This window comes from Anopheles coluzzii, chromosome 2, assembly GCF_943734685.1.
Source record: "Anopheles coluzzii chromosome 2, AcolN3, whole genome shotgun sequence".
In the NCBI taxonomy this organism is placed as follows: Eukaryota; Metazoa; Arthropoda; class Insecta; order Diptera; family Culicidae; genus Anopheles; species Anopheles coluzzii.
The window spans coordinates 15,003,926-15,019,514 of NC_064670.1; the positions used below are offsets into that span (position 1 = coordinate 15,003,926).

A 15,589-nucleotide genomic window follows, 5' to 3' on the forward strand; every position below is an offset into this window, starting at 1 on the left:
TGGATAATTTTTCACAAAAATGGTTTTGTACACAATATGTGAATGTATTCATGTTTGAAAAAAATTTTGATCCGGACAATAATTATAACTTTAGCATTATTTTGTTCGCGATTGAGATAAAAACAAATTGTCTGCCCACATGGTGGCGCTACTGTACGTCCAGCCGTGATTGTCAGGATCACCCTGTGCTGGATCGCAAACGTCAAACGGCGCCCCCTTCGCTACGATCTTTTTGTTTCCAAGCATGCCTTGGCAACCACGTTTATTTGGGCAACCGCTGAAAATGTTGTTAGTTATCCGCTTTATTACGGTCACTAGCTGAAGCTAAGTCCGCTCGCCAGTGATTATTTCCTCGGCTCGATTTCGTGCAAAGTGGTTCAAGCGTATTTCTGTGAAATGCCATCGGAAGAGTGTAACGACGCGTGGCTGGAAACGTTCCGTGCTGCTGTACAGCATCCGGAACGAACGGAACGGCAGGGAGCATTGAAGAGCTTCGGGCAAGACTTTACCCGCGACTCCATCATCGCCGAAGAATGTCCCAGAATATTCGACGATACGTACCTGCACATTCTCCGCTGCTATGGCGATCGGTTCGAGTCAGTGCGGACGCTTGCCGTAGCGGCAATGGACGCTCTGCTGGGTAAGCTTCCCCCGAATGATTACTATCTCGGCTGCATCGTGCCGGTGCTGGCGAAACGTATCGGCCAGGCCGAAACGATCGAAGACAGCGAGGAAGTGCGGTTGCAGCTGCTGGAGCAGCTGGAAACGCTGGTGGCAAAGTATAGTGATCCGGACGGAAGCCGCGGTGGTGATCCGCTGCTGAAGGTGTTGGACAGTGTGATTGACACACTGATCAAAAGCTTGCGCGATCCGTTTCCGGCAGCGCAGAAAAAAAGCTGCGAAATCGTGATCGCATTGGCGGAGGCCACGCCGAGTCTGCACTACCGTGCCGAAGCGCTGGTGGCACCGGCCAAATCGATTCTCACCCACCGACACTCGGCGAATCGTATTGCCGCGGTGGAAGCGCTGGGTGTCCTGTCGCTGCACATTCTCTCCAATGGTGACTGCGTGTCGGAAATCATTATGGCCGTGTCGCCGTTGCTTATGGACGATGTGCCCTTCGTAAGGCGTGCGTGCGGTCGGGTCGGGTGCCTGATGCTGCAGAAGCTGCGCGATCGGTACTCGTTCTTTCATCGCATCCTTCCGCTGGTGTTGAATTGGTAAGGATATGAAGCTAACAAGACACTGTTATAGTATGCTGAGTAATTGGAATTTGCTCTCTGTTTAGCTTGTGCGATGAAACGGTCGAGGTGCGTGAAGACATAGAAGCTGGTTGGAAGCAAGCAGGGGAGCTGTACTATCGTGAAAATGAGACTGAACTTTCCAAGGCTGCCTTGATCGAAACCGTCCCGAAAGGGTATCCCGGCGAACGGTACCGGCGACCTACGCTGGCCTGTCGGGCTATTGTGCAGCGTAGTCTGCGGGTGGTCAATTTGGTACTGCACGAAATGGAGGAGTGGAAGGAAAACATTCGTCTTCACGCTACGAAGCTGTTGAAGCAGATTGTGCTCCATGCCGAGCGGTCGTTTTCTACGCTTTTTCTCGAGGTGAATCCGGTGCTAGCGAAGGCGTGCATGGACGCTGAAAAAAGTATCGTCTCGGAGGTAAGATTAGGGTTTGTTAAATCCGGTTGTATTTTTAGTCGGATTCGATTGTAAGAATCCGCTCATTCTTTGTTTAGCATCAGAAAGGAACCTGTTTCTTATTTAGTGAGCTTTCACATTTTCGTTCACGATATTTTCTGCTGAAAATTAATCTTGCTGTAACCTTCACTCTAACTTTCATTTTCTAAAATTTATTGAGTACAATTATACGATAGTTAGTATTAATTGAAACACGGTCTCGTAGTACAGTCGTCAACTCGTACGACTTAACAACATGCCCGTCATGGGTTCAATCCCCAAATGGACCGTTCCGCCATACGTAGGACTGACTATCCTGCTATGTGGGGAATTCAATTAGTCACTGAAAGCCAAGCCCACAAGTGGTACAGGCAGGCCTTGACCGACAACGGTTGTTGAGCCTAAGAAGAAGAAGAAGAAGAAGTATTAATTGCCGTTCATCAAAATTTACAAAAAATCATTTTCAAACTAGTTATCAAAGACTATTGCTATCAGAGACCATTGATTAATATTCGTCCTTAATCCATTATTTATCAGGCTCTCAGTGTGTGTGAGTTGATGGGCATTTTGCTTGACTACGATACCTGGAGTCAGCATATGTTGACCACGTTTCAAAATTACCCAACAATCGGACAGCTGCGCTGTATGCGTACACTGTTTGCTAGCTGCGTACAGGACGAGGCCAAATGCAAAGACGTACGAAAGTTTTCCACCCTGCTACTCGATCCGGACGTTTGTCATAACCACCGGGATGCCGTCTATCAGCGTGAGTTGCTGGAATTTTGCAGCATCCTTGCATCGAGCGGACAAAAGCAAGAGTCACTGACTGCAAGGCTGGAAGAAATTACGGTCTGTGAATCGAACGACAGTACCGCCGGGGAGCAACAGACCCTTGAGCGCACCTTGTATACTGTCGCTTTAAAGGTGGTGGCCTTCTGCTATGGCTTAGAAGATCGAGCATCTGTTCGCGATTTGGGCATGACGGTGTTGGGACTGCTGGACAGTAACGTAGATCGCTTGCATCAGCACCATTTGGCAAGCGTATTGTGTAAAATTGAACACCTCGAGAGCGAAAATTCTGACGCAAGTACAAGCATTCTCCTTCTGTGCGGCATCGTTGCCGTTTGCGGATTTCAGGTAAGAAGGGATTGTGCTCTTTAAGAGAAAGCATTGTATTAATCGTGTATTGTATGTCGATTTCTAGGATTCCTATTTCACCATCCTGAACGAAACTCTACAGAAAGCTGTTACACATGCGGCACCTGAGGGGAAGGTAAAACTTTTCAGTGCTATTTCCGTGGTAAGTGTACTTAATTTAGTTAGAGTTGTTTAGTACAGTTTTTTTTTCATTTTTTACTAAATGTTAAAAATTTCCCTCGTTTAGGCAATGCTTTCTTGGAATGTTCATAACGCGCAATCAAAGGAAGATCAAATCGCTATGTTGAGAGCATTAACGGATGGTAAGTGGATAATAGTTCGATTGAATGTTGTTGCATCGGAGTGTAAATAATTTCTCATACTGTCTGTATCATGTAGCCGTAATCGCACCTCACTTGGTATGGTCGGCGGGAAGAAGTGCTGAGTCTGTGCGAGCAATGGCAACAGCTTGCTTTGCTTCCATGGCACAAGGGGTCGATCCGAATGTGGTAAGGAGTTGTTGGAAATGCTGTATCGATGTGCTTTTTTACTTATTCTGTGTTTTCCCTTCTCCAGTATATGTCACTTCTGCCAACCTACCTGAACGTACTCTCCGGTTTAATCGATGATAATTGTATCGCTACACGTGCCTATAGTTTAAAAGCACTCGTGCGGCTTCAAGCTTTAAATTTTGAATCGCTAAAGCTTATAGCGTTTCCGATCATGTCGCGATTAGATGACCCAAGCGGGGAGGTTCGAGAGTTGGCGGCGGTGTGTCTCGGACGTCTTCAATTAGATGTGGCTTTGTCGGAGGATGGGCAGCAAAACACTATCGAGCGTTGGCAGGACATTTTGCGACAAATTCTGTCAGTCATGTTTCTTCACTTGGAGCATCCTGAAACCAAGCTTCGCTGTGCCATTTTCGGTACGTATTTAAACGCCGTTGCTTTAATGTAGCTTATTTTTAGTCCTTCAGTAGATAAGTAGCGAGCAATCGTTTGATTTGCTATTGTATATTCCATAGATTCTTTGAAACGGTTGCATACTGACAATCGAGAATTGATCGAGCGTTTGGCTAGCGATGTGCCTTCTGGATGTTCATACAAAAAGGATCTCGAAACCATCACGTCCAGAACAAAAAGTACATGAAAACAAGTAAGGGTCGAGTATGTGTTGTAGAGGGGGGCATTTTTAGTGACTTTCAAACACAATTTATCCTATACAAATGAAATGGCATCTATTCCTTACGTTTGGAGGCAATAATTTTACTATTTGTTTGTGCTAAGACAATGTTTCTACAATCGCATTTCCTCATATTATTTATATTTATCTTCATGGCAAAAAGGATTTCGTTTTTTTGTAATTAGGTAATGCCTGGAGATCAATGTTCAGCCTTATTCAGCTTAGCAATGCTCGTTTCATGTTTTTGATGGATTCTTAAGGGCTTCTTAAATTTTTCCCAGAACAGTGTGCGATAGCGATTTGTTGAACTTTGGTTTTTGAGGTGTGAAGATAATAGTTTGATTTTTGACTATCCAAAGGATTTGATCCAAAGGAATGAATGATCAAACACGATTATCGTTCGCGTAAAGTGAATACTGTTGGGATGTCGGTTCAATGGTAATTAGTGTGGTCAATCTTTCAACACTTGAAACATTTGGACTCTTCCATAACCTCACGGATGTGGCACACCGACCAACCAATCTTCTGCATTCCTAAAATGAGGAAGCTTTGGAAGTCTGTCAGCGATACGTTTATCCGTGCCCATTGGGTTCCGGCTGCGTGGCTTCTCTTCATTTTGATACTATTGCATTCAATTTCGATATTAAGCTGTGCTCTGACAGCATCAGCAACCTCCTCTGGGAGTAATTATCTCGTCGCGATGCATGATATCTATCATCCTCGATGGAGCCAACGTTCTGACAGACGCTTTGTCCGTGATGCCCTCTTAGACATTTGCTGCCAGTGCATTAGCAGTACTTCCCTGCTTTAGCTCCAGCAATATTCCACCGTTTTAGGCCCGTCGGACCTTTGATTGATTCTCTCACTGACTTAAGGGAGTCTGTCTGCTTCATCTCTTTCAGCAACTTTGCCAGTCGTTCCGAAGTGCAATCACCTTTAAGAAGAGCTTCAGGCCGTTTCAGGCCGGCGCATCAGCACAATGATTCTAATTTTGCTGTAGGCTTATTACCATGTTGGGTTACTACTGGTATCTGGAGTTTGGGGCAACTGTCAGTGTTCCGTGAAAGTCCCTACGTTGTGATATTTTAACTGTTTTTACACGAAATAATCAATCGTTTGTTCTCTGTTGGAAAGTAAAGTTCACTTCTTTATTCACACCATTTATGCGTGCTTCGCTTTGCTTCGGCTCGTGACAAGTGCCTCAAAAGGGCGGTCCCCCTTTCACAGATATCGATCGTGTACGTACTTTGGTACTACTTCGGCATCATTACTACCGTACTTTACCACGAATTTACTTCAACTAACGGGCCTTAAGACAGTGCGTATCCTATTTGAGTAATTTTAGTATCTGTGTGCGGTTTTTAATTACTCCTAATTTTTTAACTTATCTAATACAAATCATGTAAATATATTTGTTACGCGCACTCCGCTTAGCGGTAGTCGCTAACACATAAAAAAATGTCTAAGGACAGATGTGTGCATTGTCCTCCCGCCCGGGCCAAAGTGACAGGTGAAACTTATTTTAAGGGAGCATCGTACCGCGTTGCGACGAAGTACGCTTTAGCAATTAATTTTAGTTATTTATATGTATCTATATATTTTTATTTTTTATATTGCTCTGGCGGCGACACTTTGTGTTACGCGTTTTGTACACTGAATGGTACACGATTATTCGCGAGCGCACACACACTCACTGTGTGTCGTTTGTGAAGCGCTACGTACCGCGAATGAGTTTGAGAAAGACGCGCACAGAACACACACTTCGTGTTACGCGTTTTGTACACTGAGTGGTACACGATTATTCGAGTGGGCTTGATGGGCGGATAGGAAGATAGTGGTGGTGGGGGCACCATTTTCCTTCCGTGTGGTGATGTTTTAGGACGACGTTGCGTCGCCTGTTGCTGAATCGTACGAAAACGCAACCTTTGAGGACACTCCGGATCGTTTGCTTTGTGATTTCCATCACAATTTGCACATTTCGGTACTGTTGGGTGGACCACAGTGCAATCCGCGACGTTGTGGTTTTGAGCGCAGTTTAAGCATCGTTGACGCATGCCGCAGTGCCGCGAGCCGTGGCCAAAGCCCATGCACCGTAAACATTGGGTCACACCTCGTCGTCCACCTCGGAATGCCTCCCAATGGACACGGATAGATAGGCGGGCACGAATTTCTTTTAGGGCAGCCAGCGTTGTGGTACCATTCTTGAGATGAACGAGGTATAGACAGCTTCCACTATCTCGGTTTCCCTTGTGACGTCGTTTGATGCGGTAGACTGCATCTACTTGGAGTTTTTCGGCTTCTAGGGCATCTCGAATGTCCTTCTCGTCGGATAGGGGTAGCCCTCGCACTACCACTTTGAACGGACGATCTCGGGGCAGATCATGAGTATAAAGCTCACAATCGGCAGTTTGCAGGAACGTGAGAATGGCCTTGTAGTCTTCTTCATTTCGCGTCCAACCTTTTGTGCCTACACCAACTATTTAATACTCAACCTTTGCGATGTGGGTAAGCATTTTTTGCAACTCTTGGAAGCTCTTATTACGATGGGTGGTAGTCGCTGTGACAGCTTGTGTGGGCCTGCTGCTGATGATGGTGCAGTTGAAGCTGGTGGGGAGACAGTCTGTCGCTTTCTAGGTTCCACACAGATGAAACCATCATTATCTTCCATTTCATTCTCTGCATCGGTGTTTTCACCATCAATTTTGGCGCGTTTGTCCGGCGCGTGTTTCGCCGAATTAACGCCTTCATCGGAGATGGTTGGGCTGGTAGCTTCTCTCTTCTTCTTCGTCATAGCACGCTTTTCGTTTGCTTTTCACTTGATCGCACGATACACAGAACACGTATGTGAAGTTAGCTGTGATATGGGAAGTGAATAAGGACACCGGTAGTTTTGTAGTTCACATTTAACCGCTCCCGTATCGTTCCCCAAACTTACTCCTCGTCACCAAAGCGCGCACCGCTTTTATAGCTTCTGCCCATCTTCCCTCTCGCTCCGCGTTACCCGCCGTAACCGCGTTCTCCTTCCTAGTTCATTCTCGCAGCATTCTCTTTATTCTTCCGTCGCTCGCGCACATTGCGTCGCTCGCGCACGCTTCTATACTCTTCCCCATTTCACACGTATGTACGCGACGATGGTCATAAGCGAACTCGAATGAACTTTTTGTTGCGCACAAACCGGTGCACAACGTTACACTTGGAACACACGGTGGCCACAGAACGCACACCATTTTTTAAGATATTTAGGGGGTTGTTTAATCTCACTATTTCGGATAATTTATTTTCCGCGTTTCGGTGTAACTTTCAAACCTTTAATATTTACCAGCAGTTATTCGTTGTGCAGCAAAATTGGAAGAGAGCTTTTATTTGCGACATTCACGGTTATTTATAAACTACTCGATCGAGCCGAACACTCGAAATTGAACGAAGAATGTTCGTGTTTCGTTAAGCACTATATGAAGTGTCAGGGCTGTGCCTGAACAGGGGTCGATTTAGTTCGGATTAATCTTGTCCCTAATTTTATGTCGCGAACGCGTTGGATTTCGTGAGTAGGTAATAATGAATTTTATTTTACACTATCTTAGGAACGGTTGCGCACGTTCGTTCGAGAGGGGTTCGCGTTGAGGAATTTTACGATCGCGGAGCGAAGGAAGAAGTCTGTTCGCTTGCGAGGTTGGGTTGCAAGAGAGAGAATGTGCTCGCTGACAGCAGGAAGTGTAGCGCTGGACACGCGGCGCACGTCACTTTGACACATTCGTGTGTCTGGTGAGTGCGCTCCACGGAGATCCGTGTCTTTGTCCCTGGGTGTCACGATCGCTCACGATTCTAACGCCAGATGGCGGTCTGGTCGCTACAGATATTTTAATCCTGGTTGTCGGCACCAAAATGTTTGGTACGGAACCCTACTTTGTGATTGTTTTTTTAAATGTTCTTAAGAACTATAGCGGCGACGCTGGCACTGTAGCGGTGGCAGCGCGGCGCATCTCCGCTAACAGCTGCGACGGTTTTCGGTCCCCGAGGTTCATTTCGGCGAGCAGGCGGTGCAAGCGGCTTCGTTGCGACTATTCAAAATGTTCAATTATTGCACGTTTCGCTACCTCGTAACGTTCCGTCGAAGCGTACTGTCGAATGTTCTCTAACAGGTGACGAAGCTCCGGAAGAACACGAAGCGGTATGCGCCTTTTCAAGATGTTGAAACGGCGAATGTGTTGGTTCACGGTAATATTCCACGCGTCGAACCAATTTTCCAAGGCGAAGAAAAAGGTGTGAATGTCGGTGGTGTCCATCTCCGGTGGTTTCAACTGCATGGCATTCAACGTGTCGATCTGTGATTCGAACGGTACCAATTTTCCAAGGCGAAGAAAAAGGTGTGAATGTCGGTGGTGTCCATCTCCGGTGGTTTCAACTGCATGGCATTCAACGTGTCGATCTGTGATTCGAACGGTACGGTAGCCTCGCACGCGGACGGCCTTCGTATGCTCGGGGTATTCGGGACGGGCGGTGTTGGCGCGTGAGTCGACTTGGATCCACTCGCGGCTGGATCGGCTCTCGGGGTCACGCCATCGGGAGTCGATTCCTTGCGGACTGGCGGAATGTGCAACATCCTTACGACTAAGGTTAGTTTAAAAGGGTGGATTTTACCTTAATGGCGGTGGGAGCAAGCAAGTCCAGCTGAGGTTGGCTAGGTCGGTCCTTCGGCGAAGAAAAATTCGCACACGCGGCCGAATGTGTTGGGACTAGTCGGTCGTTGGCTGCATTCGAGAAGAAACTTTTCCGCTGGGACTGGTCGCTCCGTCGGGGAAAAAGTGTTCCTGTACGGTGTTCCTCACTGGCTGGCACCTTCGGTGTCGATTGAAACTCACGTGGGTTCGATGTGTATGCGCGGAGGGTTTTTTTTCCGCTGGCCAATCGTGGTGCCTCTTTCGTGGTCGGCAGCTCCTCGATGACGGGGGGAACGTTTCCGTCGGTCCGGACCGTGGCACAAGGAAACACGTTTTTCCTGGATGGACGTTTCCTGGAAATACGTTCGTCGGGGTCACCAGTTTTAGGGGCGCTGTTGTTCGGATCTACTTTTGGTCCCTAATTTTAAGTCGCGAACGCGTTTAATGTCGTGAGTACATAACAACGAATTTATTTAAATCGATTTTTCGGGAACGGTTGAGCACGTCCGATTGCGGTCGAAGTAGGTACGAGGAGTTGTAAAGGTTCGCGGAGCGAAGGAATATGTCTGTTCACTGTCGAGGTCGGCGAGAAAAAAAAAATTTGCTCGATGACAGCAGGAAGTGAAGTGCCGGATATGCGGCGAACGTCACCTTGACAAGTTCGTGTGCCTGGTGAGTGACTGAGTGACAAGACATTCGCCTTGCAAGAACTTTAGCGTTTAGTTAAAGTCGGGCAACTTTCCATGTTCCTGTGTTCGTTCCCACAGCTAGACAGTTTGTTCGTCCAGCCATGAAGTGATGATCTTCGTTAACAGCAAACCAGATAATTTGTCGACCTTGATGTCCTGATACTCCAAACCCCCAACGTGCCGTTGAACTGTCTTCACGAGCTCAAACAGCTCTTTGTGGTTCCCTTTCAGAACAGGTTTCAAATCTAGGAGACCAGCCAGATGTGTGTCAACAATGACTCGGGGATTCTCGAACTGGGACTTCAGCTGCTTCCACGTTTGCTCGAAATTGTTGTCCTGGATCATCTTCGCTGTGATCCAACCAGAAGCATCTCCAACCAAAGCCTTATCCAGATGATGCAGCTTCATGGCATCGGAGTCATTACCTTTAGCAACAATGTCCTCAAACATCGTCTGGTACTTTGGCCGGGTCTCCACTCTTCCGTCGAAACTGGGAATATGCGTTCGCAGTGGTTGTTGTTGCACTATGAATGTGAAGTTAGCTTGTTTATGGGAAGTGAAATAAGGACACCGGAAAATATATTTCTATACGATTTATTTCTCGTTTCGCAGTTCACATTTATCCGTTCCCGTATCGTTCCCCAAACTAACTCCTCGTCCCCAAAGCGCGCACCGCTTTTATAGTTTCTGCCCATCTTCCCTCTCACTCCGCGTTGCCCGCCGTAACCGCGTTCTCCTTCCTTCGCTCATCCTCGCCCGTTCTTTTTATTCCTTTCTTCTCGCGCACATTCCGTCGCTCGCGCACGCTTCTTTACTCTTCCCCGTTTCACATGAATTGCTGCGTACCAGTGCTATCTGCTGGGACCACAGGCTGCGACCGAGCTTTAGATAGCTTCTCAATTCTGTTCATGGCTTCGGTGTGTAGAACATCGAATGCCGTTAGCATCTCATCTTGCTCATCGAGTTTTGATGACGGAATTGATTTCAAGATTTCGCGATGCACGGCGGAGTATTCTTGGTAATGAACATCGAGCTTCCTTGCAAAAACCTTTAGCTGCGGTTGAGTCACCTTTGTTGGGTCTTCTTTGGCTTCCTCTAGGATGTTGTTGATGAGAGTAACTCTGCGCTTGATTTGGCCACGCTGGTGAATCAGCACCTTAGCGTCGGTAGCTTCATCCTGGGATCTCTTCGGAGTGTGATCCAGGCCAACCATCTTGGTACATAAGCCTTTCGATGAAGCTATTTACACTTTACCCGGAAAGCGATGTCAAAGCCACACTCACGCTTGTTCACACTTGCACAGAACGCGGTATTCTAAATTCACGGAACTTGAATCACTTGAGTCTTTAGCGTTGTTTAAGCCACGCTTACGCTTGTTTCTGCCGACGGCGGGTTTGCGAAATTCAACGGAATTGTGATTCAAAGCACTTAGGTAGCGTTGTTCTAGCCACACGAACGCTTACACACACTCACAAAGCACGAAACAACAGCATGCGCACCGTTTGGACGCGAACAAATGCCATTATGAAGAATTCAAATCAACCTCCTCGTTATTTCGCGGCCTTAGTGAGTATGTGCTAATGAAAGTATGCGCTTCGCTGGGAAATGGTTCACTTCACTCTATAAGAAGACGAAGGAACAATTGCAAGAATAAATACAACTTAATAAATAGCCAACGGGAAGGGCAACACACTATACAATTATACCTTTCCATACAAATATGTTTCCTCCATCTCTGCTGTAATGCGTAATGCCTTCCTCGGAGGTTTCTATACATGTCTATAAGATTCCCAAATATTTTCGTGACGATCGAGTCGCGTTGAGATTTGATTTAGTTGGTTGTTGCTTGTTTAGTTCTAAGTTTTACATTTCTGCGTCACTAATATGAGGTAACGGTAAATAGAAACTTGAGTTGAAAATCAAAGTTGAAGATGAAATGTAAGTTTGAGATCAAGTGCAAAATTTCACTCTCTCCTTATATCTCTCTTCCTCGTCTTCTTCCCTTCTCCTTGGTTTCTTCCAACCAGTACATTCGACCGTATGTGGTACCAGACACAGTCTACTATCCACGAGAAGGCGGTGTTGATCGAGCTTTGCCGGACACGTGTCAGATCATGTAGGCATAGTAGAATACGCTTTCGCACCGATTCCTTCTATTGAGGCCCTTTATGAATCTCGGAATTAAAGAAAGCTTTGCGAGTCTCACCATTGTGGGTAATTGCTGTATGTGCTGTAAGTGTTTTTTTCTGTTTTGAGTGCACGTTACTCCGTAGTGGAATGATGACGTTTTGCATGCATTTCAATTTCAATTTCAATTCATTCGTTTGTTAGCCTATACAGACTAAACAATACCTAAAATAGAACAGAAATTGCAATAGAAAAATCTTTTCATTTTCTTAATGTTCGGTAGGATAATCTGAAAATCCGATGTCTTTAACTTCTCAGAATTTGTTCATGGCCTCGGAAAGTGTGGTGGCGATAAAGCTCAGCTTGTTCGACTGAGCCTCGACGTCTTCGACAACGACCCATCCGAGATGAGTCTCTTACAGATCAGGCAAATCTTCTCATAGCTGCATGATCACGATCGATGTTCCAAAAAATGATCAGGATGAGCAATAGTTTTAGGCACAGCTGAAGAGGAATTTGCACTGTTTGTACGATGCGAAGTAAGCAGAGAAGGGTCAAATCGAGCCCTTTCATGTGAACGCGGCTTAGGTAGGCCACGATCAATAAACTTACGAACAGTAAGGGAAACTGGCCAAAAAGTTGATTGAAGCGCGAGATCCTTAAGTGATTTATGAATACTCACTTTAAACGAGATAAAGGACATCGAATCAAGGTTCACACCCTTTTTCGTGAGATGGTAAACATCAATATTGTCAGTTGGTAGTACAGCATTAAGCCACACACGCATGATGTATGATAGTTGTGGTTGCAGTTAACGCTGGTATCAGAAGCTTCTACAGTGTTGGTATCGTTCGCACCTTGTTGGATATCAGCAGTGAGTTCCGTTGAGCTGATAAATGTACGGCGAGAGGTTTCAGTTTTGGTCGTTCTGGTTGAATTAGTGGCATTGAGTAACGTTACATTAATGGAAGTGTGCGTTCGCGAAGCGTTAGAATCAGACGGCTTAGCTAATATGGGTGGTAGTTTATCAGCGAGAGCGAGGATCTCGGGAAGCAAATCGCTCTTGATAGCCAATCTAAGAGAAGAGAGAGATGAATCAATTGAGGTGAGAATATCTGTTTTCACCAACTCGAGTAGTGTTGCTATCTCACAAGTGAGAAGCGATTTTGTGCCATTGCGAAACTCTTTACATGTTTTGCACAACCACAATAACTGATTATTTCGACCAAGTTCACGAGTAGAATCACGGGATAAACCAGTACAATGGGTATGATGCTTGGAACCACAAACACCGGCGCATGACACTGAATTGTCACTATCGGTGGGTGCTTTGCTGGTTGAGAACTGCATAATGATGACACAGCACAAACTGATGAGCGTCAGGAGCAGGAACAAAGCCAATCACTATCTCGGCAAACCGTCGAAAATAACAGGAGACAGGAGACAGGTGCAAGAACTCCAGTGCAACTTAACAGCAATCCAAGGCACTCACCAACCAGTGCAAAAAACTCAGCAGCATCAATGTTGCAAATGATGCAAATGTTGCAATTCAGGAATATGCACGGCATTATAGTACCAAAAATCAACCACTCCAGAGCACGAGCAAGACACAACCACTCGGTTTGACAGTCAATCGCTCCCTGAAAATGTCACCGGTTCCCTGTTATTTTGTATGGTGGCAAAATGTGGGAACCATTCGCTAAAGTCGCGGACACGCGTCTCTTGTTGCACACTGCAGCTGCAGTCTGATTTGGCGTTAGCTATTGCAGTACGATGCCGTGCGTGTGCGTATCGAAACTAGACCTGTCTAGACGGTGTGGAATGTTCGTCACAGTAGTGTATGCACCCATATACTAACACACCCACATACTAACACACTAGCGCGTCAGGGTCACCATTTTTAGGGCGCTTCGGATTTTTCATATTCTCTAACTGATTTTATTATAACTCATATTCGCGGAGTATGCTGAGGAACAAACTTGATTTATTCACTTGGTTTGGTTCGCATCAAGGAGTGTTCACGGATCGCTCTTCGAAATGTGTTCGCATGGACGGTCGAACTCGAATGCTTCACAAGCACGGTGAGGCGTGCTCCGCGATTTCGCGGTGATCGCAGAAATCGAAGTGGTTTGTTTCTGGTGTGGCAAGAAGGAAAGTGAAGAACAAATGCGCGGTGAAGCGTGCTACGTATGTCAGTTTCGTTCTCGCTGTCATGTGTACATCCTCTTATCTGTTTCAAAGTGACCAGCCAGTTGCTCAGTTGGCGCCAGATGGCAGTCTGGTCACTACAAACCGGTTTGAATACCAGAATATATTAGAGAAAAATATTGGAGGCAACGCTTTAAGTACGTTGCCTCGGGATTGGACGTTTATGTATGATAATGATTCGAAGTAAACGTTCGGAACAGTGCAACTGTGGGTTGCAGCTAATCAGGCCAAGGTGCTGAAATGGTCTGCATGAGGCCCGCGTCTCAATTCAATTGAGAATTTGTAGCATACTGTTAAACGTGTTTATGGGACCGGTTTAAATCGGCTTGGAAAAGCTTCCAACCCAAGGACATCGAGAAGCTTGATTCTTTATAGTACTCTTGTAAAAGCTACCCGATGCCGTTGACTTGCGGTGAGCGGACTTATCAACCATCGCTGCAATTTTCTAATCTGTGGGACCAAGCGCGCGCTAATATGTTGCACCTATGCCATCGGCACAGATTTGCTCGTTGATAACAACACCTACATTATTGTTCTATGCATAAATGCTTTTGGCCATGCGCACATACAGTTGTGGTAGCGGAATTGATGGCGGTGCTAATGAGTATAATCTACCTTTCAATGCAATCCTACTAGCGCGCACTATCCCATGCAGAAACTTTTTCATTTTTACTTTCTACACCTTTAAACCAGGTTCTAAACGCAGCGGCATCGCACACTGTCATTAATCCACTGATCTCTCGGTGAATCGAATTACCAATAAACGATCATCTAATTATCCTTCAATCTGCTATAACATATGGAACAGGAAATGTAAAATTATTGCCAGCAAATAGGAACAGATTGTTGAAATGCCATTAAAACTTACGAAATCAAACGCAAATTGTACTATGAATGAATAAAAATGCTAAGATAACTAATTAATTGCGTAGACTGCGCATTTTTATATCATTGAAATGAAATGCATCCGAACGATTGTCGAAAGTACGAAACGCTTTCAGCCATGTTTAGTACCGGTAATTGCCATTCGGTAAAGCCAAACAAATGTTCCAATTATTGCGAATCCGGCATTGGGACTGGAAACTGGCCATAAAGATAGTGATGGGTAAGTATATTTGTAGTTTTTCTTTGACAGTCACTTTTGCTAATAATATATTAAACGAAAAATAGATGAATATAATAGATTTTTTATCTGAAAGCCAAATATTTCACACAACAGAGTGCTTTTTAATAGCACTATCATCTAATGTATCGAATATATGAGCATTCAATGATGAACAAGCTTTTTTAGTGTAGCACGGTTGTGATTTTTTTTAATTTATTGTGATAAATTATCACTAAATTGCTGGCTGTGACAGCCGTTACAGCCGTTACGCCAATCAATTTACTACTGTTTATTCAAAAATCATCAATTCATTCCAATCAGTTAATTTTAAAGTTCATTTTGCTATCCTAATTTACTCCTACGAGTTCATTTCTAACTAACCTGAATACATTTCGAAATTCGAATATCGAACTAATAAATTCAAATTATTCATTTTCCAACAATTGTAAAATCATAGAATTTTGAAATACTATGTGAGGAATAACATGCTTTGTTGTTTTGCTTGCGATTCCAATTGCATACGATCATCCTTTTGGGTGCGTATCCATTGCGAAATACACAGTAGAAGGAAGGACTCGTTGGCAGAAACCATCTTGCAGAAATGAGTTGGATTCAAGAGTCGATTTCATTATAATCGTTCGCTGTGCTGGCTGCTCGCCGCAATGGCTCGCTCTGTGCGTGCTTCCGGCGGTCAAGACGTAATTTAACTTTTTCTATCAAATCCAGTGCGCCAGTGTTTTGCAGATCTGTCGTCTCATGGCAACGGATTTGTACATCACGCGAAGATAAAACTGTTCAAAG

At 45.2% G+C, this 15,589-nt stretch overlaps 1 protein-coding gene across 1 annotated transcript; it reads left to right on the forward strand.

Moving 5' to 3' along the window:
* Positions 1-196: 196 nt before the first annotated feature.
* LOC120953918 (dynein axonemal assembly factor 5) lies at positions 197-14,614 on the forward strand. Its single transcript, XM_040374347.2, has 8 exons — positions 197-1,220; positions 1,289-1,664; positions 2,220-2,819; positions 2,887-2,982; positions 3,067-3,142; positions 3,219-3,328; positions 3,396-3,744; positions 3,844-14,614. The coding sequence occupies exons 1-8, from the start codon at positions 397-399 to the stop codon at positions 3,966-3,968; spliced, it is 2,556 nt and encodes an 851-aa protein (XP_040230281.2). The 5' UTR covers positions 197-396; the 3' UTR covers positions 3,969-14,614.
* The last annotated feature ends 975 nt before the right edge of the window (positions 14,615-15,589 follow it).

What these genes read in the sequence shown, in the direction of transcription:
- LOC120953918 (XM_040374347.2), top strand. Translation starts at nt 397, where the DNA reads ATGCCATCGGAAGAGTGTAACGACGCGTGGCTGGAAACGTTCCGTGCT. An exon ending in AAAAAAGTATCGTCTCGGAG is followed by an intron (nt 1,665 to 2,219) that starts GTAAGATTAGGG and finishes ATTATTTATCAG; the next exon opens with GCTCTCAGTGTGTGTGAGTT. An exon ending in TTGCCGTTTGCGGATTTCAG is followed by an intron (nt 2,820 to 2,886) that starts GTAAGAAGGGAT and finishes GTCGATTTCTAG; the next exon opens with GATTCCTATTTCACCATCCT.